The 26,582-nt window shown below is 34.0% G+C and overlaps 1 protein-coding gene across 2 annotated transcripts in view; it reads right to left on the bottom strand.

Moving 5' to 3' along the window:
- Window positions 1–3,002: 3,002 nt before the first annotated feature.
- LOC142615797 (uncharacterized) overlaps window positions 3,003–26,582 on the bottom strand; it is a 30,429-nt gene continuing 6,849 nt past the window's right edge. The window contains exons 8-29 of one of the 2 annotated variants that reach the window (XM_075788631.1): window positions 21,010–21,133; window positions 20,131–20,198; window positions 18,259–18,345; window positions 17,996–18,148; window positions 17,802–17,897; window positions 17,569–17,628; window positions 17,339–17,457; window positions 17,121–17,208; window positions 16,158–16,262; window positions 15,977–16,078; window positions 15,846–15,898; window positions 15,647–15,710; window positions 15,390–15,524; window positions 14,810–14,922; window positions 14,631–14,724; window positions 11,991–12,210; window positions 10,158–10,288; window positions 7,438–7,584; window positions 7,102–7,230; window positions 5,930–6,028; window positions 4,296–4,334; window positions 3,003–3,642 (exon numbers count right to left, since the gene is read on the bottom strand). In XM_075788631.1, coding sequence (XP_075644746.1) covers window positions 3,505–3,642; window positions 4,296–4,334; window positions 5,930–6,028; window positions 7,102–7,230; window positions 7,438–7,584; window positions 10,158–10,288; window positions 11,991–12,210; window positions 14,631–14,724; window positions 14,810–14,922; window positions 15,390–15,524; window positions 15,647–15,710; window positions 15,846–15,898; window positions 15,977–16,078; window positions 16,158–16,262; window positions 17,121–17,208; window positions 17,339–17,457; window positions 17,569–17,628; window positions 17,802–17,897; window positions 17,996–18,148; window positions 18,259–18,345; window positions 20,131–20,198; window positions 21,010–21,133 — 2,364 coding nt within the window. In that variant the 3' untranslated portion in view covers window positions 3,003–3,504. Of the gene's footprint in view, window positions 3,643–4,295; window positions 4,335–5,929; window positions 6,029–7,101; window positions 7,231–7,437; window positions 7,585–10,157; window positions 10,289–11,990; window positions 12,211–14,630; window positions 14,725–14,809; window positions 14,923–15,389; window positions 15,525–15,646; window positions 15,711–15,845; window positions 15,899–15,976; window positions 16,082–16,157; window positions 16,263–17,120; window positions 17,209–17,338; window positions 17,458–17,568; window positions 17,629–17,801; window positions 17,898–17,995; window positions 18,149–18,258; window positions 18,346–20,130; window positions 20,199–21,009; window positions 21,134–26,582 lie in introns of both variants that reach the window. The other variant, XM_075788629.1, reaches the window with a different exon arrangement.

Here is a 26,582-nt window from a genome sequence, read left to right on the forward strand (position 1 = left end):
TCACTATATCACGTCAACAAAATCTAATAATCTTTAAGAGACGTGTGTAAAATAACCATATCAACTTTTTCCACCACTCTTATAAGGAGTGTTAATGGGGTGGTTATTTTTATGCACATGTCTCTCATTTATTGAATTCTGATACAGCTAACACGGTATCATTTGATACCAACTACATTCTCATATTCCAAGAACCTTTGAGAATACTTTAATGAAATAAACATGGGGAGATGTTTCTCTCAACCCTTAGCCCTTAAATAATTAAAAAGCGATTCCCATAATAGCGGTGAGTGAAATGGGAGCAACCTAAATTGTGAAAACAAGTTGTGGGAGAGCAATACAAGCATCTTGTTGCTAGGCGAAGCGGTAGAGTGCTACACCCTAGATGGGGAAAGTCCAATAACCGAAAGCATCACTAACTTACGTTGACCCAACCATTCATCAATGGAAGCATCTTTCCATATCAGGTAAAAGTGCAAACCTATAGCTGCAATAGTAGGAATAATGGCACTCATTATCAATGGGATCAATGATACTTCTATTAAGAAATATATCAAAGAGTTGGCACTGGGATAACCAAAATCAAAGTTTATCAAAGTTTGGTCTAAAATTCCTAAAAATTTGGCTTTTTATGATTACATCAGCAATAATCTGGCAAAGGGGGCATAATTCAAAATAGACTCAATGGACAACGGGGAACAATAATTCCAATAATTACATATCCAAATTAACCTAAGGACTTGTGACTCAAAATTAGAAAAAAAAAATTAGAAACTAAATTGGATTATAATTGAGCTTTGAATTTAATATTATATATTATGATTTGGGGTGGGGTGTCTACGTTATTTAGGAGTATAACCTACTAATATAGGGGGTGATTGGGGATCCCTCCTTGTTATTCCACTTGACCGTTACGTTTTTTTTCCATTGATAAATAATAGAATTTTTAATTTTATTCAAGTATGACTTGATTATCATTTTTTTTACACCAATATTTATTACCAAACTTGTAAAATGAGTGCATTGATCTAATAAATTATGATCACATATTGACATAAAAGTATTATGAAAGCTTTTGATCCCGATCAAAAGACATTATTTATGCTCATATATATATATATATATATATATATATATATATATATATATATATATATATATATTTCTAAAAATAACCTTTCTTACACCACACTTCTATAAACAAATAATTTTAAAAAAAATAAATAAATTTATAAATCAAATAATTTATTCCAAATATAATTATTCGGTATAAGCGTTTAAGCCCTACTTATTGTTTTGAATTTACTTCAAAATAAGATATTTCATTAGTAAGAAAGATCAATGCCGATACAAATCATGAGAAAACTTATGATAGTGATGATTGATTTGGTTCTCCTTATTCTTGTAGAAATGCAAGCTATTAACCTTACCTCTACATCTTTGCATCCCTCTTCATGTCCAATCTTGTTTCCATATTACTCTCAAATTGATCATGTAAAAACAAAATTCAACTTTGCCTTGAAGAAGAGATTGAAGACTGAAAATATGTCAAAAGATAAAGACCCAAAACAACTGGCAAATTGTATTATGGAGAGTTTTGAAGTCTGCATCAAGAAATTTGAGCACGAACAGTGTATAAAAAGACTTTACGTATCATGGATTATTGTCGCAACAAGCACAAGACTACGGACTCACCAAAGCATTACTTTAGTTTCGTAAATTGTTTGCATGAAATGTTCAAACTTCATATCAAAAGGCCTTGATATTTTTACACAATATAATAAGAGCTACCTTCAATTTTGGATTTGGTAAGTAGGTTACTTCTCTCACACAAAACATCTTTGAATTGTGACTTATTTTGAATCCTTATTAGGATGTGATAAAAAAATCATAATTTTGTGTGAATTCCCTCAGCTATGGGCAACAATTGGTTTTAAAAACTAAACCATTCAAAAAATAATAATTTAAGAGGACGGGTTCAAGGTTTTGACGTTTGACTAGATTTCAACCGTAACATCATACATAATTTAATATTTGATTGAAATATAAATAAATGTATTAAATTTGTAAATATTAATAAAATTGACTATAATAATATCTAAAGTAATTTAAACAACTTTCAAATATACTTTCACTACTTTTGTAAAGTAAATTTAAAAATAAATAAATAAAAACTTCAAGCTCAATGTGAAAATAAGTAGTAATTTTTACAGCAATTAATAAAATAACCCTTTTCAATATTTAAGAGGGCTTGTATTGTTAGGAGAATTTAAATACAGTTTTTTTGTTTTGAAAACCAGAAATAGTGAATCTCACACTTAAATATATTCTTTAATTGATGTTTTTTATATCCAATTTTGAGAAAATAATTTCCTATTTTCACTGTTCAAAACAAGATTTTGAAAACAGCTAAAATATTGTTTTTAATAGGTTGTTTTCATGAAACTAAAATGTTTTGTTATAGTTGTAAATAAATTAAAAATAATAAACTCCATAAATTTGTCCAACTCTTCCATCTCTTAAATTTGCCCAAAATGTTCTATAAACATCATTTTTTTTCAGTATTTTGGAAACTATTCTTAAAAATGAGAGCCAAACATGTATAATATAAATTGACTTAAGAGACCAAATTGGTCAATTTTAAAAAGTCTTAAACCTAGTTGACATTTGCTCAAACCTCAGGCTATATTAGTAAAATTTATCCTAAAATTAAATAAATTCAAAGCGGAAATGTATGTTAGCACCAATTGTGTTTTCAACCAAACAAATCTTAAAGTAACATTCAAATTTGCAATATAAAACCTAAAACCAATCAGAAATCGATCCTTGGACAAGGCAAAATCCCAATTTTTTCAGAGGGTGATTTTTTGTCAATTTCCAAAAGCATTGGTTGTTCTCTGTTATGAGTATTAGTACTAGAACCATCACAGGTTGTGTCACATGTGTAACAGTTCTCGCTATGCTACAAAAATGCTCAAAAGTTAAAGAAGAAGAGAGGAAAGTAGGATCAATAAGGTAATTTTTTTTTTCTTCTATTATCAACAGTACAAAGAATACAACAGGTAAAATATACAGAAATATAAAACCTGATGAATGATTTACATCTTTCCTTGTTCTAAAAAGAATTGCTCTTCTAAATCGAGCACTAGCCAATTCCAAACCTAATGTAATCCACCAACCACTAGTTTTTGCAAACCTTAGAAAACCTCTTAATACTACAACATCCAAATTTAGAGTGTCTATCTCCCCTATTCAAGGACAAAGTGAAAATATACAGTAGCACTACAAAGATTCATATCAAACTTTTCCCACTCCACAATTCGATCAACTATGAAGAACCTGCTTCTCTTTCATGTTCGCGATTGAGTAATTGGTGTGAAACAGGGTCCTCCCCCAATGACCAGAGATTTGATGTTTATGGAGTAAAGTGGATTCTTTGAACGAACAACTTCCATGTATATAATTCAATTTTCAAACAAACAAGTTCTACTTCATTAAATTGAATTATTTGACACGAAATTCATGCCTGAATATGGTAAGATTCTGTGTGAATTTGTCCCTGTTCTTAGAATCCAAGCTTCTAGTAACATCTGCCATTAATTTGTCAAAACACAAGGAAAGCCGCTGATGTTGATCTGCAGGCTGCAAGATGATGCAAAAAAGGGTGTCAACTGAGGGCTGATAATGTGGGTAGAGAGAGAGAGAGAGAGAGAGCAAAAAGAACATTTGGTAGACTTCGTTTTAATAGTTTTAACCATCATCAAATGTTTACTTTTAAAGATACATGTAATATGAAAGTAACAACCAACTCAGCTTGATGATGATATTCGTTTTTTATGTTACACAAACTTCAAATTCATTTAATAAGTTACAATGTGATATCATAAGTTGTTATTAAATATAAAAGACAATTATTGCATCACTAATACATCCACACTGTTATAGAGTATGCTAGTCAACCTCTAAAGACCTGAACCCATCCTGTGAGAAGTCTTCATTCTGTTGGCTATTCCCTCCACTTACTTTGCATTATAAAGCTTTAGATCAAAAGCCATAAATTTGTGCACTTTTTTTTTTAGTTGATTTCATTTTTCATTGACCTGTGACCTAAAGTTTGAGTTACAACTTTTCTTGTTATCTTTATTATTATTTTGATATGCTTTATCTTTATTATTATCTGAACAGTTTGTTTGATAAAATTTTTTTGATGAATTCATAGGAAGTTCAACACTCAAAAACTTCCTACATAAAACATTAGTAGTTGCAACAGCATTCAACGAATAGACAAAACTAACCTGTGAAGCCAAAATCTGAGCTTTCAAATCGGTGAATATCTGCAGGTGAATGTTCAGTCAGAAATGATAATGATTCAAAACATTCAACAAGAAACTATAAGAGCCTGAGCAAGATTTAATGTAAACAAAGTTAATTGACCATATAGATGAAGACAAGTAGGGAGCACAGACACGGACATAGGTACAGACATGGGTACAATGGTGACACGAGCAATTTTTGGAAAATTATAACATGAAACAGCTGGTACGACACCAATATGAAACGATAAAGCATCCTAAATGAAGTGTCCGTGCTGCCTAGTAGATCCACAATAGTACCAATTTATCATATTTTATATCCTTCCCAGATACTGTTGCACAGCAGACGCTGAACAAGAAAGAATTAATTTGATACAGGTTACACCATTCAATAACTTCTTACCATAATACTACCATTGACCAACATCCTTCTCATGTCTCGCGCTTGGCCAATATCAAATGATCACAAATTAAAACCAGGGAAAATTGCCCATCTATCAATTTTTTGTCAATACTTACCATTGACCAATATCTTTCCAATGTCTCACACTAGGGAAATATCTAATGATCGAAATTAAAAATCAGGGTAAATTGCCCATCGTAAGGTTTATGGAATTGAGTGGTGTTACATGGTGCAAGAAGGCTAGGGAGAGTGTTGACAATTTTCTCCTCCACTGTGATTATACTAGTGAGATGCGGTCCCTTGGTTTCAGTGGGTTAGCCTCAAACAATCCTTGATGTCTTGACTTATTAGAAGGGAGGTTTACTAGAAGTGGTATTGGGACGTGTAGTGAGCGATACCCTTGTGTCTGAAGTGATTGATTTTATAACTTAGGAGCATTTGGAGTAGAGAGGCTTTCGACAGAGTTGAAGTTGTTCTTCTTAATGTTGTTGTATGAGTAAATGGCTGTGATACCCAACCAGTCTACCTTTACTTTGCCTGATTTCGTTGATAGCTGTTCTTTTTCTTGGTGTTGTTGCTCTCTTATCATATTTCTTGTGTAATGAGGGTTTTTTTAAAATGAACTTTTATTATTCATGAAAAAAAAAAACTAGGGAAATTGTACTCTTTTTTTTTTTGGGGGGGGGGGGGGGGGGTGTTGGCCACGTATCCCCCACTAAGCATTAAATCAAGCACTCACCCCAAATGTTTAGCAAAAAAAAAAACCATTAAATATAATGAAAATGTGAAGGGGAGGGAGCTATTTGTTTATTTGCTTAAAGACTGGGGAGTGAAAAAGTAAAATTTTCACACCAAAGAACTGTCTCATCTACAAAATGGTTAAATTTATAGCTCTTAATACTTTTAGCATATAACAAAAACATGAATTTATAAAATTGATAGTGAATAAAATTCGATTTATACTAAGAACATGAATCTATAAATTTGATAGTAAATAACATTCAATTAATTCGAAATTTGGCATGCAGAATGAGCTTATGGAGAACATTTAATCCAACAATCCTTTTGGCAAAATATTCATATTAACAAATTAAGCAAGGAATTAAGAGTATAACTCGAACCTAATATGTGATTACATATATAGATAAGTTTGTATACACGTATATATCAAATAAAGAATGGATATATACAAGTTGAAATAAAAAAGCATCACCTGCTCACTTATTAGTATTAAGCTCAACATTGGTCGACTAAGACTCCACTGGTTGCCACAGTCCTCAAACAAAACAATCTCAAAGAGAGTCTTCAATATCTTTATATTGGAAAAAAACACTTAATTAGTTCAACATTCAAAAAGTGCCCAAACAACCAGATAGAAAAATAAACAAATAAAACATGCAAGCACACGCACACGCACACACTCAAAGAGTCTTCAATATCTTTATATTGGAAAAAACACTTAGTTAAACATTTGAAAAGTTCCCAAACAGCCAGATAGAAAAATAAACAAACAAAACACGAATGCACGGGCGCGCACACACATACCCAATTTTTTTCAATCAAATGTAGATGTTGAAATACAATAATGCATAAACAAGCATACAAATTCTTTAGAATGATGGGGAACGATTATCCATATATGAACATTTCGATGACACAATCAATCTGAACAAACAAGGATGGGCAGCCGGTATCCTAAAACGAGCAGCTGATCCTGTCAACCCTCTAGGGCCAATTAACACAATTTTACTTTTTCTATATATATATATATATATAAAGAAGAGGAAAGAAATAAAAGAGAGTCGAGGTGCCATGATATAGAAATAGATAATTGTTCTAATGGACCTTCTCTGCTACTCATAAAGGAGACTGACCAAGATATTTATAGTCATTTCACATTTGGAAATATGAAACTCAGACTCACCCTAAAAGACTCACTAATGAAATACATGAGAATGAAGCACATTTATATCTATAAAAGGATATTAACAACCATAAGAAAGGGAATTACAAGAGCTATTGCAACCAGCCACGCAGTCGCAACATTGCATTAATTAATTAATGAAAATTAATGGGAACAGTTATTTTTTGAATTGATGTATGGACCATGTGATAGTGATTAGCATACATTATTTTTTAAGGTTAAAATCAGAAAAATGGAGGAAAAAGCTTATGTCAATCAAAGATTATATCTAAATATTTTTATAAATAAATAATGTTCCAGAATAAAAAAATTGTAATAATAATAACAACAACAAACTGCAATCCTAGAGGAAGTCATAATAATTACTTAACCAAAAACACACTCGCACAAATCATATTTTTAAGCATTCAATTGCAAATGATAAATCCATCAATCTGTACCACAAGATAAAAATGCCTTACTTCTGGAAACAAATTGGGGCAATCCACAATGTGACGAGCAAGATTCATTGCAGCAGGTGAATTAGGTGCCTCCCCCATAGTGATATTGTTGAAATAGTACGCAGCCAGATTATCAACAGCAGATGCACACTGAAAAGGAAAGTTTAAAACTTTGGACTTGAACGAGTACATCAGAAATAAGCAAATACACACTAACGTATGTAGTTTACATAAGAAACAGACCAGCTTAAATTACACGCTCAATCAAAATATTTAACATATTTTAAAGTGGAAAAAAATGGATGTAGCAAATAAAGAACAGAATAATCCCATCCTTAAAAGAGACATAAAACACACCTGTGATGAGATATTTGTATCCAAACCTTTGAGACCAGATTCAAGGGATCCTACTATATGCCTAAAAGTGTTTGTATCCAAGTTCAATATAAAAATGATGTGGCTGCTGAAAAGAACCTCCAAGAATGCAAAATAGGCCCTTGTTAGCTGCCAAAAAAGTAAAAAACTAATCAAAAATGTGCTTAAATATTCTTGGTGAGAGAAAAAACTTCAAATAAAAAACTAAACAGTAGCACGTCTAGAACACAACAATAAAATAAAAACTCAGATTAAAAGGACAAACCAAGCACCAACTTGATATATATGAAAATAGATCCAGTTTAGGGACTGGAACAATTTCTGTATAATCATTCTAGCAGCACCTTTATTGGGCTAACGTGTTTGTTTAGCTAGACTAGTTATTAGTCCTGGCGAGTTTTAGTAGGCCTTGATAAGTGAAACTTTATATTGGCTACCATCTTCTCTTGAGTTGCCTAGGACTCTCAGCATGATTCCAAGGGACTATACTTTCTTTTTCTTTTTTTGTGATAAGTTGCTTTGATGATGGACACAAATTGTCTAAAAGATTACACAGCAAAGCTAAGATAAGTGTGGAACTCAAAAATAGCAGTATAATGAGTAAAACCCTAAGCCTGAGACCACTCGAACAGGGTACAAAGCAACATTGTCACAACATTGTAGGACTTCTATAGATTTCTCTAACATAACCATTGCTTGAACCTCCTCACTCCACCACCAATTCTCCTTATTCAATAGCCCATATCCTTTAAATTCTCCAAGTATTTATGTAGCACTCTTTTAATAAAACTAGCTATTTCATTCCACATCCTATCAATATCTTCATCAACCTTCTCTGATTCTATCTTTAAACACAACTTGTTTCTCTCCCTTCATACGACACCACATAGTTCTAGGTTTCTCTGTCAAATATCTTCTGTTATTTTTCCATGTTGCAATACAAATATCAAATACCACAAACCTAGGTTGAGTGGTTGCGCTATTTCATGTTATCATCTTTCAATTTTTACAACTTCTACTATTACATAAGGACAAAATCTATCTTACTAATGTTTGTCTCACTTTTGAAGCAATTAAGTACCCGTTTGATAATACTATTTCAAACCACACTTTTTCAAAGCTCAGTTTTCCTAACTTCACTTTTTTCTAGGTATAGCTCTTTCCATTCTCAAAAGGCAAAAATAAGTTGTAGCAAAATCTCTTGCTTGCCTGCTATTAACAACATAGAAGATGCCTCCCATTTTCATATCGTGAAAGTCCCCAACAGAGGAAAGGGCTGTAAGTGATGGCACATTATGCTTCTAAACTAGAGAGGGGCATGGCAAACAGGCACGAAATATGATTCCCTTTAAAAGAGAACTAGTAGCAAAACCGTTAGCCCAATTTCAATATGGACCCAGCTCTAAGACATGAGTTAGACTGTCAGAATCATGGGAACCTAGAGACCCCAATGAAAAGGCAATAAGCAGTATCAAAGTTGAGGCATCTAATTTTAACATTCAACTTGACCAATGGCCTTCATTGACTATTTAAATGAGATGGATCACTTCCTTGAATGGTACAACTTGTCTAAGAACAAGAGGGTTAAGTTCGCCAAGATGAAACTCATGTAGTGCCAAACACTTTTGGCAAAGTGCTGAACAGCTCCTCTTTAGGAGAAACCAACCTGCCATAACTGATTGGATTTTTTAAAAATAAGTAAATCTTTTTGGGGTGAGAGAGGCTTAAGGAAAAATACCTACCCTAACCCTATTAGGGTGAACTTCTAGATTAGCGGAATAGTCTAAGACAAGGAAACATACTCACTACAGACTACATGGCACAATTCAATGATGCAATGTAGTTGAAGACAAGAGAATGACCTTGAAAAATTTTAGAAAAGACTTCACTATAGATGTCATGAAGAAGCTTGCTCTTCGTGAGGTCACAACTTTAGACCAAACATACACCCTAATTCAAAACTATGAACTAGTCACTAAGCACCAATTAGCAAGACACCGTAAAACCTGCAACTCCTTGAGTAACCTTCAAGTAAAACTCCAATGGAAAGCTCACTTCAGCCTAGAGCCAAACCTAGCAATAAGAGTGGCTAGTGAACCTCTAAAGAGTCCCAACAGTTATCATGCGACTTTTTTATAAGCCTTCTTATAACCCAATTGAAAATCCTATAGCAGATCCAGCACTGCTAAACCCACTGTTGACAAGTAACATATTGATGGTACTTTGGATGAGCACATTGTTTCCACTAGGAATGAAGGAGTTCAATTCTACCTAGTTCGTCGGAAGGGATGGATCACCAAAGTTGAGCTACAGTAGCTAGACCATGACATGTATGAGTACTTTCAGAGCCGCCAGGTGCTTCACTCAAAGGGTCAAGCCTTCCGCACCTCGGGAGAGTTGGTACAAACACCAGATGGTTAGGACCAGATTAATGATTGATTCTGTTGGATGAGGTGTCAATTGATTTTTATAATTAAAAATCAACTTAAATACAAAAGAAATACCTACACACAAGCACACAAATATATATATATATATATATATTGATAGGTAATCAAAGTTTTATTGAATAAAATAATGTTCACAATGGTGAACACTCTGTGCTTCAAACAATTACAACATATATATAGCGTAGAAAAATTCAACGCAGCAAAGTTGACATGGTTTCCAGCAAGACCTGTAGAGAAATGAAGTTCACATACCTTACGGAACGCCAATATATCAGCCAGAGGAATTGATAGTGTCATCTTAAGAGCAACATCTAGTGCATCAGAGAGTGCTCTATCGCCATATAGTTCAAACACACCAAAGTTAACATAGTTTCCAGCAAGGGCTGTCATTTGGTGGTGATATAAAAAATCAGTTTATCACATATATCTTTCATCAAAAAACAAAATATTTAATAACACTAGACCTATGTGCTGCATAATTACTTATTACTATATGCTCCAAACCACCAGTACTAGCTCTTACTAATTTCAACTATACTGTGCCAGAATCTCAAATATGGCTAAAACTCTGAAAGCTGGATCTTTCCGTATGCTATGCAACTGGAAAATTAACCCGAAACAGGTTGATCTAGCCATGAGCAGGTTGAAGAGAGCTCTAACAGGCCTTGGAGGACCGAACTCACGTATGTGACAAAATACGGGGATGACTTGTGGCTAGGGGTGAAAGGCCAACCAAGATCGGATATAGCTGGTGTTCCGCGAAATCTATTTCAATAGAGCATATGATGTCGATGGCCCAAGGTAGAGCACTCAATGGGCTAGGGTGGCCCCATTTCACCTTACCAACCCCAGGGAAACTCCGAATACAGGCCTAGATCGTTTGTACAGACAGACTTTTAGGGTGCTAAGATCCAAAGTTGAGAGGGAAACAGCCCAGATCGTACACTACGGTCCCTAAGCAATCACTTAGTGGAAAAGGAAGTGATCGAGCAATGACAACCAGGAGGTGGGCTTGGAAGCAGCCATCCTTTGAAGCAAAATTTTTGTTATGAAAAAAGTTTTTTTTTTTTTAATCATAAAAAGCATAAACTAATGCCATAATTGGCAACTAGTAGATCTGGCCAGTGCACGGGGTATAGCAACAGACAATGATGCAAAGAATGATATTAGCAAAGGTACAAAAGGCTATGGAATCTAGAAGAGGACATTGTGACCAAAAACGAAATTTAGGAAGGATGGATCCATATTGTAATTATATGGTAAATCAAGACTCTAAATAGAGCAATGGGATTTTGGTTAGATAATTAAAAACATAACATGAATGATATTCAGAATCTGCCTTTAACTAAGACATTACAATATAGAGCATTTTAATAAAGTAAAACAAACTTAATAATACTTATTTAAGACATGTAGCCCCTCCCGTTCAAAAGAAATTTTAAAATTTTAATAATAACATCACATTAGTTCAACCCCCCCCCCCCCCCCCCCCCCCCCCCCCCCCCCAAAAAAAAAAAAGCAAATCCAAAAAAATTCATTTTTCTGGGTTAAAAAAATGACTGTTGGACTTTTCTCATTAATCTCATCATAACTAGGAAAGATAAGACTTTTGCAAGATGTATACGAATAAAATGTCTTTATTTCATTTTTATGAATTAAAAATCTGAACTTTTCTCATTAGTCTCAGCACTGCTAGGTAAGATAAATTTTTGAAAGATCTTGTTTAGAAAATTTTTTTAAAAAAAATTATCAAATAAAGTAGCAAGTTCAAATGAACCTATCATAAAAGAGGGGGGAGGAAGAAGATTTCATAAGCACATAGAATGCTAGTATAGCAAAGCATCGGAACCTAAGGAACAGGCACCTAAGGTATTGTATATAAGTTTTGTCCTTCGTAAAAAGTACAACTGCACAAAAAGCTAATCAAGAAACAAAAATAATTTCCATTCTTAGATTAAGCAAAATTACAAAAACCAAATCATACACAAACCAAACTACTAGTCACCCAACAAAAGATCCTATTAAACTTCAACATCACACTGAAAACACCAAGCAAATCAAGTAAAACAAGGCTTACGTTCTTACCTCTTGAAATAATGGTTAAGGAAATCCATATACCCTTGTATTTAAAGGCATATAAATCTGCAACATTTGGAAGAGATAAAATCCTTGACCCATACGCAACAACTAATTTACTGACTTCACGGAAAAGAAGTATGCCATTTGGAGAAGAGGAGTCGAAAGTCAAACGCTGGGCTTTGTTTAGCACAAATTCAGCCATGAATTTCAACAATGGTGTGGTAACCTGCATTATTAAGTGAGTAAGAAAAGACCCTTATGAGAAAAGAAAAGAGAAAGATCTAAGAACCAACCAATAAGAATATGAGAAAACAAAGACAAAAACAAAAACAAAAACAAAAACTCAAAATGAAACTAACAAATAGGAAAAAAAAAAAAATATATATATATATATATATATCATAAAACAATTGATATATGTCTGCATGTATGTTTTCAATTGCATACATTGTTCATTAGTCATTACTTATTTAACTTTTATCCTTCACTTATTAAAAAAATGCAGATGCAAATAGAGGGGCAGAAGCTAATATGCTTAGATCTTAGAAAACAGAAAAAAAAATAAATAAATAAATAATTCTTTTTTCCAATTGATTCCACAAACCAAAACTAAGAGAAATCAAAATTTTGATATCATGTAAATGAACTCAGTCAGGATAGACCCAAAAATATAACACATATGGCAGCTAATGCAGACAAGAGGGAACGTCTGATCAACTCCAAATTCCATCATAATAACATACACCCTCATGTTTTACAAGTAAATTCATCAGAAGACATGAACGTTGGTCATGACTACAATGGAAAAGGTCCACCAAAAATTTCACAGAGATGAGTGTGCGTATTAGAGTAGGTGTTCTTCTCCAATCACAGGCACAATGCAACCTTCAATGTAAATCAATTTCCACAAAATGAAAAGATTCAACAGGGAGTTAGGCCTACTCAATCTTGTCCCATGGGCATTTTCACTATTTAATCATCAATACAGCCACTAGGCTGGGTTGCCATTGCCATCACCGCTGCACTTAGGTAGTGTCAAATAACATAATCCAAAAAGATGAGTACGCAAGAGATTCTTATCCATTTCTTTCAACCAACAGACTAGAGAGACATCAGGCAAGCACCCCCCCCCCCCCCATCTCATGCAAACATTAAAAATGAAAAACTACCAAACAAAAAACAGAGAGACATGGTTTATATATATGGTTAGATTTGAGTTACACCTAGTGTAACTTTATGCAATTTTACAACACTCAATAATTTTTCATTGAAAGAGTATTTTGACAAATCAACTATTAGATTAAATTATTTCCTTATACCCTTCATGGTTGCAAAAATCAAGATTATTGGAGATCAATAACCATCTCATCATAAATTGTTTAAATTTCAAGTTTTTACCTTCAAACTATACACAAAACACAAAATTTGGCGTGCATAGTAAAGAGTAATGAAAATATATAATCCAACAGTCAAATTTTCAAATTATTAATCCTATAAAAAGTTATGGACTAGTGTAACATTCTCATCTGATCCTAACATATATACATATGATGAAAAATAGTTAACATGATCCATAGAGCCAACCCAATATCATTGGGATTAAGACAGTTGAGTTGATACATGTGGATTCCAATTCTAACTAGTATGATTTGACTATTCGTTCTTACTACCAAGTGCTGACAAGAAGTTTCGATCAGTCCTTCCCTTGGAAGACTGTTTGGAAGTCTAAGGTCCCCTCTAGAGTTGCTTTTTTTGTGTGGACTGCAGCTTTGGGGAATATCTTGACTATTGATAATCTTAGGAAGCGGCAAATTTTGATTTTGGATTGGTGTTGTATGTGTAAAAGAAATGGGGAATCAGTTGACCACCTCCTCATCCATTGCTCTAGTGCTTTCGATTTATGATCAATGGTGTTTTCTCTGTTTGGCATTCAATGGGTTATGCCGAGAACAGTGGTAGAGTTGTTGGCTTGTTGGCAAGGAAAATTTGGGAGGCATTGGAATTCTGCTATTTGGATGGTTGTGCCCCATTGTTTGATGTGGAGCATTTGGAGGGAGAGGAATAACCGGCATTTGGAGGATTTAGAGAAATCAGTTTCAGATCTTTTTTTTTTTGATAAGTAACGATAAAAATATATTAGAGAAGAACACAGCCCCGTACATAGGAAATGTACTAAAGAGGCAAAAACATCAAGAAACCAAATTACAATGATCAAGCAAAATAGGAAGGGAAAGACAAGAAAAAGATGGTAAAACTAAACACCATTCCAGAAGAGTAAAAAAGAAAAAAGACTTAATCTCAAGAATGGACCGATCGCGACCCTCAAAACTTCTAAAATTCCGTTCCCGCCAGATACACCACATCAAACAGTGCGGCACCATCCTCCAAATCACTATATTGTGATGATGCCTGAAATTGCAAGCCCAACAATCCAATAGATCCACTACCCTTTGCGGCATCACCCAACAAATACCAAACAAGCAAAAGTCCTTGATGTATACCTCCGGTATACTCAGGTGACACCCCTCTTCTTTTAATTTATTTTTATTACTTATCAAAAAAACTAGTATGATTTGACTATTCATAGATATGCGGGTACTGTTCAAAAAATCTGAATATGGGCAGAAACTAACAGTTTTTCCTTACTTCTGGTGTGTCAGTCCAGTGCGAGATGCCTTTCAAGAGAAGTGGCATGTGCGCAGGATATAGCCAATCAAATAGAAGCCCATAAGTTCTGCGACTGAAAAATATCCAAAAGCATTCACAGTAGTATAGTTAAGCGCTCATTGACCATAAACAAATTCAGAAATTCAATTTATACTTACCTATTTGTGGCCATTGCAATTCCTCTGAGATCCCTCATTAAGCCAATTAATGCATACTTCACCACATCAGTACGAAACAGCGAATCAGGAGTTGACTCTAAACTGATAAGAACCTAAAATCCCATATACATTCTATCAGTGAAAATTTATAATATATATAAAAGGAATTTTTTTCATTGTCATGCCATCTATTCAGTCAGTAACAACTACGATCTTTTTTATATTTTTTCACAAGAACAATTCCAACAAATAGTAAATAAACAAGAAAGAAATAATGATAACAACAACAACAATAATAGTAAAGATATAACAGTAACATTAACATCAATGATTGCAACAATACCAATAACAACAACAGTAACAACAACAAGAGCCATAAAAGTTGAGGAGCCAAAGGGGTAAGTGTCTCATTTAACTATGGGAAACAAAAAGGCATGTATTGAGTGCCAAAATTAACAGGATCAAGTACTGAAGCACAGTTACCATATACACTATCAGGGCAGAATCCTGTTTAAGATACATGTTGGATATGTGCAAAATACACATATTTAGAGAGAGAGAGAGAGAGAGAGGTGAGTACTTGCAAAAGTGGATCCATTGATGACTTAAATTTCACAGGGCTGTCCTCCATAAAAATTAACCAGCCGATAGTATAATAGAAAGTTGTTCTGCTTCGAGAGCATCTATATTCTTCTAAAAATGGAAAGTGCTCCCTCTGAAATCAGAAATGTGGGGAAAGAGCGACTACATTAAGTATAAAGATTCATTTCATAGACAGTCAAATAAAAAGTGGAATTTTTTTTTTTTAAGAAAGACGTAGTTCAGAGCTGAAATTACTGTATGATTTGCCACTATGAATTTAACAGTATCCAACTTCAAAAGCAGCTTCCCAGTCATATACCTGCAACCCAAAAAAATTCCACACTGGTCAACCAATTATTTGTAATCGGAAAAAAAATCAATAAACAATGAATTTTAACAAACAAAAAACAATTTCTCCAAATGTTTCATCCAATTATATAAGTAGTAAACTTACCCTGATGCCAGATCCAAGAACAAGCTTAAGGTGTGATCAATTACCTCCTCACTCTGAAATAAGCACAAATAAAAATATAATACACTATCCAAGAAAAATATAAAGAACTAAAATAAGAATAAACCTTTCACCTCTGTATAACACTTAAGGTTTGTCGCGATCTTGCTAACAATGACATTCAATAGTAATAGATGATCATGGAGCCCAAGAAGCTCAGATAACCGGGCATATAACTGCTGCAACAGTAAAAGAGATCTCAAAAAAATATGCAGCAACCAAACTTAATTTAAATAGGAAGAGAAACTTATTTACCTTGGAGGAATGCATGGCCTGATCACCTACATAGGACTTTCTGAAATGCTGAAAGAACGTAAGAATTGCTCGATCCAGTCTCTGCTTGCTTACTTCACTATACCTCTACAAAATGCCAAGATGATGAAATCAATAATGAAAAACGTATCAAAATATTTGTTACAATAATGGTTAAATGATTAACTCCACCATTTCCTAACAACTTCAGATTTTGGGAGTTTGGACAAATGCTAGTTTATCATAGTATCAACTATCAACAGGTCGTTTCGAGTTCAAACCCTCTCCACTCTACTTCCCATTGAAATAATAAAATTATGTGTTGGGCCTACTTATTGTGGGAGAGTCTAGGGCCACAAATGCTGGGAGTGTTGAACAATGGTAAATGATTAAATTCCCTATATCTTAACAAACTTGAAAGAATTAGCTACTGTTGGAGGATCTTAATCACTGCATGTCCATATATTCTTAAGGCACTCTTTTTCAAAGTGCAGAAGAAGCATACAATTGATGCAATAGCAATTGTAACAAGTTGACATATAATCATGACATAGTTGTCCTAATTTTCAGCCTCCAAGTACTCATTCCACTAAAAGTAAGACTTATCTAAATGGTCTCCTTTTTCCTATGTACACAAATAGGTAGCATAAACCAATGTTACCTTAATAAATTTATTAAGTTGTGTAACATTAGTAAAGTATTGCACACACTTTTTGTACTTTCTCAACCTTTTAAAACGAAGATCATTGTGACACAGACTTCCACGTTTGAGGGCATGAACCAGATGTTTATTAATAAACCCAATGCAGTACTAACGAAGGTCTCACTTTCATCTGAAATCCCATGCATGAGACTCCAAGCACCAAGGATGGTTTATTAATAGAAATACAACTATTGGCATTAGAAAATTTATGTTTCATCTAATATTCAAATTAAGTAGGCGGCAGGTGATTCTTGCTTGTCTACCTGGCCATGTAGTCCACTGTCAGTTACATTTATCAATTGCAAGACACGAGCAGAAAGTTCTGCATCAAACACTTCTTGTGACTCAACACTGCATATTAGAAGAGTAAAGAACCATTCAAAGATTGCCAAAGTAAACATGCCATGGTATTGACTAATTCAAAAATAAAAGTAACAACAACAATGATTTAAACTTACTAAAAAATATAAAGGCTATTTACCTACAACCGGTACTTAGTTTTGTCTTAACAATTGCAGCAACAATATGAACTATCCAAGCAAGTTTGGCTTCTATAATAGAGAGATCACTGTTATCAGCGATCTGTAGCCGAGCTCTTTCCTATTTTAGTCAATCAAAAAGAACAATTATGATCAGCTAAGCAGTAGCCCATAGTATTTTAATTTATTCTTTTCAAAAACAAAAGGCCATCCTGATGATAAATGGCCATACCGTGTATGCTTGCAGAATAGGCTCCATTATGTTTATTATATACAAACTGCTGCTCTCATACTGCAACTTAACAAAACAATGTTGTTACTATGCCAATACAACTCCAACAAAATAAGATCCGCAGATAGATTTTAGAGTATTTCAATAAACAAAAACACTTCTTTCAGTGAACAGAACTTAATTAACTTTAGGCTGACAAGAAAACAAGCACAAACCATAAATAGAAATTTAACCTGGAATCGGCAAAGGTAAGGAAAGCAATCTAATTGATCCTGAAGAAGTTCAACATTGTCTAATGGGTTCTCAGAAAGATCATCGGGCAATCCAGCCTACAAAATACAAACAGAAGAAACAGGGAGGCTGCTGTCCTTGCTTTTCAAGTGTTACCCAAAATACCAGTCCCCAAAGAAGGCATGGGTTGCTATACCTGCACGGAGTTAAACCTTGATGTGATGAAACCTTCTGTAATCTTAGGGACAAATTCATCCAGCAAGCTTGGTGCATCACCTTTCAAATAGGGTACAGATGCAACCAATCTGGACCACAGCCCTAATAGGTAGTAGACACTGCTGCTGGCCCACTGGCAAATAAGCATAAACATAATCAGTAATACTAGTTGCAGAAGGTGTTAGAATCACTTATAGACAGCATTCTTACAGAATCAATTGAAAGTAATAAACACCAACCAACCTGCCAAGATTGTAAAGACTTTAAAGTAAACTCTGCTACCAGACGAATCCAATCACTATAGCCTTCCACATTCACCAGTTCTGACAACTGCAACACAATTTTACAAATGTAACAAACGTGAGCATTCGTGCTCATTATTTTATAGAACCATAATAATTCATTAACGTGTCACTTGAAGAAGTCACTGTATATATGCACTGCCTGCATCACCAAATCAAGAGAAGAAAATATAACTTGAAATCCATTAGTAAAAGAGTAAAATTACAAACAAGTATCATACCACCAAATCACTCAGACAAATAATTCCAGTATATTTTCATCAAATAGATGTCCACAGAAAATTTGGACAGTTCAATAGGGGAAAAGAAACCTTTTTACAAAAATTTTCCAAATCACAAGCAAAGGCTCCAAAAAGGAATTTCTAACAGTATAAGCTTATGGAAAGCTCAATCATGCATATGCATAACATACAGTGCCAAATGCCAGGTATGAAGAATGCTACCAAATATGAATCCCAAATGAGCTTCAACGCAGAGATTCCACATACATAAAAGAATTGTTGTAAAAAGAAAAAATTGAATCTCCAGGGTCTCCTCTCTAAAATTGAAGACATCCATCAACAAACTTCAACACCTTTTAACACAAAGCAGCAGTGATAAAAGGAGGGATGAAAAAAGAAATGGGTGTTGCTTATCCAATCATCCTTTTTTTTTGTAACAAATTTATAACAAAATAAACAAAGTGTTAATAAGTAGACAAAAAGATTTTCAAATCTAATATTAGTGCTGGTGGCAATCCCATGGCCACAGATTTTAATGCAACTAGATTGCAGGACTACAAACCAATGTGTCCCATGAATGCTGCAGAGTAAAGAAGACAGTCAAGACAACTGGCAATCTAATTCGACTGCTGGCTTAAAAGTAGAATACAAATAGGCCCTCATACAAGTCAATGGCCAAGACCATCTTCCTCACTAAAAAAGATGCAAGCTCACATCAGGACTTAAACAGGTGTTCCACCAATTACTCATAGAAATGCATCTAGTTGCAGGAATAGTCCCAATAATAGATGCCAAGGGAGCCCCTCACTCTTCTAGTACTACTTGTAGTAACTGAAAGATCATTGCAACATGACACAAAGCTCTTAGCAGGAAGTTAAGGCTAGCCATTTGAGTATCTCTAGTGATCCTTGCTACTTTTTTGGTAAAAGATTATCTACTCCTAAGTATTTATAAAAACTTTTGCCCCAACTTAATTTTAGAAATTTCCTATACAATTTTCTTCAATTTGTCTTTTCAACCTAGCTAATTGAAATCAACATAACTCATTACAACTTAAATTTTGTGATTGCCCAAACATTAGAAGAGATGACCATAAATGAAGCATGCAGAAAAGGACTAATGTAATTAACTGGTACTACTAATTACTAAAGCTAAGACACTATGAGTTAAGTTTATTATTTTGTAGTCATTGTGTATCTTAAGTATAAGGATTCAAATCCAACCACAGAAAGCATGATAAATGTATTTCTTATTGAATATCTAACCATAGAAGAGAGCAAACAGGTAAGTTAGTAAACAATGCCACATCTACTAACTGGAAATAAAAAGAAAAATGAAATCATCAGATTTGATAATATGGCGTTATATTTCATAGAAATTCAGCAGTGTAGTTGTTCTATGAACATAAAAAAGCAAATACATACAAACTCAAAACAAATGCACAAAAGTACTCTCTGTCCAGAAAAGTAATTGCTTGTATGTTGCTATCAAATAGAAAGTTACACGACAAAATTTAGTTATTGAGCATACTCAATATGCGTACAGAGCCCAAAAACGAGTACCAGATGTCCAGAATATTAAAAGAAAAATACCTGATAATTCACTCTGAAACGTCCAAGAAGACGACAATACTCATGGTAGTTGTCATGATCAGCAAGACCTGATACCCCCATCAAATCAAAAAATTGTAAATACTAAGTGAAAAGTGAAGAGAAATGAAAAAACCATAAACTAAAAATGTTCCAATAATTAACAGCTGTGTGTGGTGCTATGAAGATCACAACACTACATTTGAATCTTAATTCACTTTTGTAGAACAGCAAACTTCCAGGCATTAATGTAAACATTTTAACAGTGAAGCAAACTGACTTGCTAAAAGCTTATTACTAATTAACTTTAACAAAAAATGAATTCATAAGTTTCAACCACATAACACATACATAACAGCTGCAGATATCCACTACTGAATGCCTTTTTCTATAATAGAATTTTAGCCTATAATTTTATGACTTAGCTCCTGATATGGTGATAGATTAGTTTGAACCTCAATTAACTTTATTTTCTCACCATATTTTATACATAAATAAGCACTGACCCTAGAAAGCCATAAATAAATTTTCAAAAACACAAGTTCCATTGATACCAGATATAGAACTCAAAAACCTAACGTGGAAAATTTTCAGCTTAAACAACCTGATGACAAAGCTGTTAAAGGCAAACCATTGCTTACTAGAACTAGGTCAAATAAAACTTTTCCAAACAAGTAGTCAATTTTCTCATACAAAATATGAAAACACAAAGGTAAAATAAAAAAGAAAAATCAATTATGTCTAGGCAGTAACATAGACATGCACATGGGCAGTCATACACAGAGAGGGCGAGAGAGAGTATCAACAACCATTCAATTGCCACTCAGAATCAATATAGTAAAAAGGCAAAAGAAATAAAAAGACATGACAAGCCAACCACACCTTGCCCTGTTTGCAGGATTTCTTTGGTTCCTGTCATTAAATGGGCCAAAAACTTAGAACGAGCAGCATCATTCGTAAACAAAGAACGTCTTACAGAAGCTAGTCGCACCAAGCACTCCAGTGCCTGGAAAGAAAATTGTTTTAACCCTAAGAAAAAAAGTTTAAAAGCAGCGCACTCAAGAACAAATCAACAAGAAAAACTTTCCAGTTTAAGACAGAGAGAGACGGGCTGAGAAATTCTTTACTTTAAACAAAAACAGACCAAGTAAATTGGAGAGCAAAATAAGAATAATAGCAAACCATCATTGCTCAAATTTTAAGTGGACACGATTATCAAAAGCAAATATATGCTCATATAATCCAAAAATACTTTGCAAATGGCAATCCACTCATAGCAAGCACAAGGAGCCATCAAAAATATATCCTAACTAATTTTCAACATTGTAAACTGACTAGTAAAGAAATTAAGTACTATACATCTGAGATTTATGCTAAGAAGAGATATGACTGGATTATGATAGATATGATTGGATTATCTGGTACAATTTTTTTCAGTTCCATATTTCATATTTAAACATTTTGTCAATTTAAAAACAAGTATAACCTATAGAAAGTTCATGCTTTGAGAAAACTGCTTGAAGTTGACTTTGAAGATTACATTTCTTACTTGTTATCTATAGTCAGCTAAGGTGGTTTGTTACATGGTTTGTTCAAGAAGGGAGTTGCACTCGCAACATGTTACCAATGCCAAAATGGAGTTCACTTGGTGCTTTTTTCTAGAGTTCTAAGTTCTAATTCTACTCAGCAGTTCCCAGTCCAACCTAGCCCAAGGTCAAGACTTTCTAAAGGTAAAGCCAATCTTATTTGCAGGTGCACCTAATGATGAAAAGGCACAAGCAATTCTGAATCCCAAAATGATAAAAAGCACAGTTTTCATTTTGGCAAACAAATGACTTTTTTCTTTCATATAAGTAAATGACTATAATAAAATTATATGACAATCAGTTGTGGGGTTCTAGCTTGTTGGCTAGACCAGTTTGGTCGTCATCAAAATGGACATATATGGAGAATTATTCTCCATTGTTTAATGTGGTGTCTTTGGAATGAAAGAAATAGTAGGTGTTTTGAAGATAATGAGAGACCAATCATTCTCTCCTCTTCTTGTTTTTCTTGATTCTTGTAATTTCTGGTTTTGATTGCTGACCCCTATACACTCCTTGTGTACTAGGGTGTCCCTTTTTTTATATCAATAAAGCTTATTACTTATCAAAAATAGCTCAACTTATTTTTGTTATTCTTCCATAACTTTCTAACCTTCTTCCAATGGCACAAGCCTTTAAAGTAGTGCACTAGAATTATTGTTTCCTTTAATTTTTCTTTGATTGGTAAGTAACACACACAACCAGTGGGTCTTAAACGTACAACCTCAACCTTCACTTTTTTTCTTTTTTTTTTTTGCTAACGAGGGTGTCCAAAGCTTTTCGAGCAGCTGACTATTCCCCTAAAAGTGCATAGTCTTCCATCCCATAACCTCTTATCTTATAACAAGAGGGAATACCATTGAAACTTTTTCATATATCCACAATATGCACTTTAATAATGTGGTTACAAGGAAAAACATGGTTGTTAATGAAGCAAATGAGAACAACGTCACCCTAGACAATGCCAAGCGGCATAAAGGATCCATGAGGCCAACTCCAATTATTTGGTATTAAAAATTTAGTTGAGCTGGCTTTAGTTGAGTTTATCACCACATTATGTACATTACTATGTTTCAGAAGGGAAGGGCACGAACCCTAAGGCTATAGAGGCTTCACTTTTAAACCTGCCCCTTCAATTAGTATTTTGGTACTGCTACCTAACCTAAGATGACTTTATTTGGACCTAACAATAGTTTAAGAGAGAATATTACTGCAGGAAAATGGTGAATAATCAGATCAGGTAGTATGTCTATGTGGATGACAAAAGGAACCTTTTTTCCGTAAGTAAATATTTCATTTAACAAGTGCAAAACAAAGCAACCCATATACATGGGCAGTATACAAGAAGCACACCTACATTTAAGTTCCAAAATTACAGGTGCCAAGCATCTCAAGAAAATTCTAGATATAAAAAATTTAGGTCAAAGACATTTCTCACATCCTTCAAAACATGAGACAATGAAGGATTGTGTTCCAAATCTCTACTAAATCTACCAAATCTACCAGCCAGCTTGCTAACAGCTCCACCACACCATATGACATAACCCATTGAACTTCATAGAGACTAAAAAACCATACTCAAAAGCTCTCTAGCAACATCACAATGAAAAGGAAGGCAATCTGCAATTTTCACCCACCGATTTTACACAAACAACACCAATGTACAACAATTAAATTTCGTTTTATGAGATTATCTATGGCTAAAATTCTCCCCCATTTTTTTTGATAATTCAATAGTTGGGGGTGGGGGGATTTGAACCCTAGATGTCTATATTGAAAACACCAAGAGTTGCCAACCAGTTGAGCTACAAGGCTCTAGGCAGCTAAAATTCTCCTCAATGTTGATAGCTTTTTTCTTTTTTTTTTTGATAGGTAAGAAAAAGTATTATAAAAGGTCTGCTATATGCAAAAAAACATTAGCAGCCAAAGGTTACCAAAAAAAAAAAAACAACTATGTACAAGAAAGAAGCGAATCTACGAACATCGAGACAAATTCACCAGGTAAGAAACCCCAAACCCAAGACCAATCAAACAAGGTGCCAACAAAGGAGGCAAGCAGCTGATCATCTGAGCTCTCCACATCCTCAAAAGTGAGACTATTATGCTCCCTCCAAAGACACCATGTCAAACACAACGGAATCAAATTCCAAATATCGGACAAGTATTTCTCCAACCAATTCTTCCCAAAAAGAAGATCTATCACCTTACTAGGCAAAGCCCAAGAGATTCCAAAGGATTTTAAGGACAAAAACACCACAATTGATACGCCTTCACACAGTGAATCAATAAATGATCCATAGTGTCTCCACTACACCTACACATGCAGCACCAATCTGTTATAGAAAAACCTCTTCTCCTTAAATTATCACCAATCAATATCTTCCCCCAAACCGCACTCCAAACAAAAGATGAAACCAGTCTAGGTACCTTTGACCCCTCAAATACCTTTCCAGGGAAATATGACCGAAGAGGAACCTTTGAGTACATTATAGTAAGAACGAGTATCAAATTCCCCTTTCTTCTTCAACACGCACCACATTTGATCCCCACCCTCCTCAATGTTGATGTCCAAAGGAAAAATGCCACTTTAGTTGAGACTGAAGGCTTCCATATACTCTTCTAAGGAAAATACAAACATGGAAGGTGTAGCTTAGTATGATTTAACTTCAAATGTGATTCTTTTAGATGGGTTCCAACATAATTCATCAACGCCACTTCTTCTCACTTTGATCGAGTAAATTGTCCATAAAGATGCTATGGACTCCAATAACTAGTCTTGCATTGCTCTAAATACACTAATGTTCCAATGGAAAGTATTCTCAAAATAGATCAAGTGATCAACCACTAAAGCCTCCTCCTTACAATCATTATGAAATAATTATGGAAAAGCCACCTTAGAGTCACACCAATACTTGATATTAAAGCCCACACCCACCTCAATGTTAATGAAGCGAGAAAATTTGACCCACCCTTTCCATATATTCTTCCATAGAAATTTGTTTTTCCCCTTGCTAAGTCTTGTTTGGTAAAATGACCAATGCACACTAGTAAATTTGATGCTATGTTAGAATGAAAAATCAAATGTAGTGGAAACTCTTAGAGTATGAAGTCTCTTTTTTTTTTTTTTGTTCCTTTTCTCTATTTTCCTAGAATCTTTTTTTAATAGGTAATCAAATAACTATTATTAATGAGTAAATAAGGAAGAGTACAAGTTGTTCATGATGATGAACAACAAAAAAAAGATAAAACAAACAGCAAAAAAAGAGGGTAATCAGGAAACTAATCTAAGGGAAAGCATAAACTCAGAGAGAGAAGAATAATCAGTAAAAGCCCAATAACGAGACTACTCAAAAAGACTATGCTAGTATAAAACCTTTAACTCATCCCGCGTCTTCTCATTGTCCTCAAAGGAGTGATGATTTCATTCCAACCAAACAATCCACATTAAGCACCCTGGAATCAAATTCCAAATGATTGAATTATGCTTCCCAAGCCACTGATGCCAATTTCCTAGAATCTTGATTTGGCTATTTTTATCATTAATAGTCATTTAAATGTCTTTCAACTCCATTTCTAAACTTCTCGAGACACTCACCATTGGCAAACTCAACCATTTTCAAATCTTCAAATTACCAAATTGGAGAATCACCAAAGCCTTTCAGTGATTTGACAGGCCCTACTAAGAAACAAATGCTCTCAATGGATAGGCACTACTTTCTTTTCGAACTATCCTTGCTATCAAGCTTTAGCAGCACTAGTTCCATCCATATAGTGCAATCATTAGGTTCTAAAAATAGTTCCATGTTAGCTAGGTGCTTAGACTAAGGACACATTTGGCATTACTGTAGGAACTAGATCTTTAACTGTAGAGCTTTTGGACTAAAGTGCTTTAGTGTTTAGAGTGTTTGACAAACCACCATTTGGTAACCAATTGATAAAACACTTGAAGATGTGAGAAATGACAAAATTGGAGACAATAATTTGCTTTGTATAGTCACACTTGAACCCAATTAATTCAACTAATGGACAATGGTTATTATTATTACTAGCCTCTTCACATGAGTTACACGTGCGTTTAGAAGCTTTTTAAATGACCGTTTTAAATTTTAAAGTAGTGATATAATCAATAAGAACTTATTAAAATTGTGTCATTTATCTCTTAAAAAGAAGTTATTACTATTTCAAATTTAAAAAAAATAAAATCATGTTTGTTGCAACGTGTGGGCACCCCATGTTTAGAGTCAATTTGTCATCTTTAATTAAATTTTGTTTACAAAAAACTTATCAGGAAAATATATATATATATATATATATATATATATATTTGTTTACAAAAACTTAATTGTATAATGAAGTTAATTTTGGCAAAACACAAAATGGACATCAAAGAATTCAATTCCAATCATAAATATAGCTTAGCTCTCTCTTTTTCTCAATTCATTAACTTATCAAAATAAAAATTTATATCAATTCATTATTTCTATTAGAAACTGGGATAGCGCACTAAAGAAGTTTAACACTAAAGCTCATCCAGCTGCACTCCTCGAACAAGTTTCGAGTACCATCCACCCCACTCCTCCCCATAGTTCACACTAACTACCCATCTCCACAATTTTTTTTCCTCCAACCCAAACCTCCATAACCACTTTCCAAACAAAGAATGGTTTTTTTATATATAGGTAATAAGAGTAATATTATTGATGAAAAAAGATGAAAGAAACAAACAAGGTGTTCATGATGATGAACACAGAAAACAAAGAGAAAAGTGATCAAGAGGCTAATCTAAGAGAAGAAAAAAACAATAGATGAGAAAAACAATTTGTAAAACCCCAGCACCGAGACCAATCAAAAAGACTATGCAGGCACAAGTCT

The sequence above is a fragment of the Castanea sativa genome, chromosome 11, assembly GCF_040712315.1.
Source record: "Castanea sativa cultivar Marrone di Chiusa Pesio chromosome 11, ASM4071231v1".
Classification (NCBI taxonomy): Eukaryota; Viridiplantae; Streptophyta; class Magnoliopsida; order Fagales; family Fagaceae; genus Castanea; species Castanea sativa.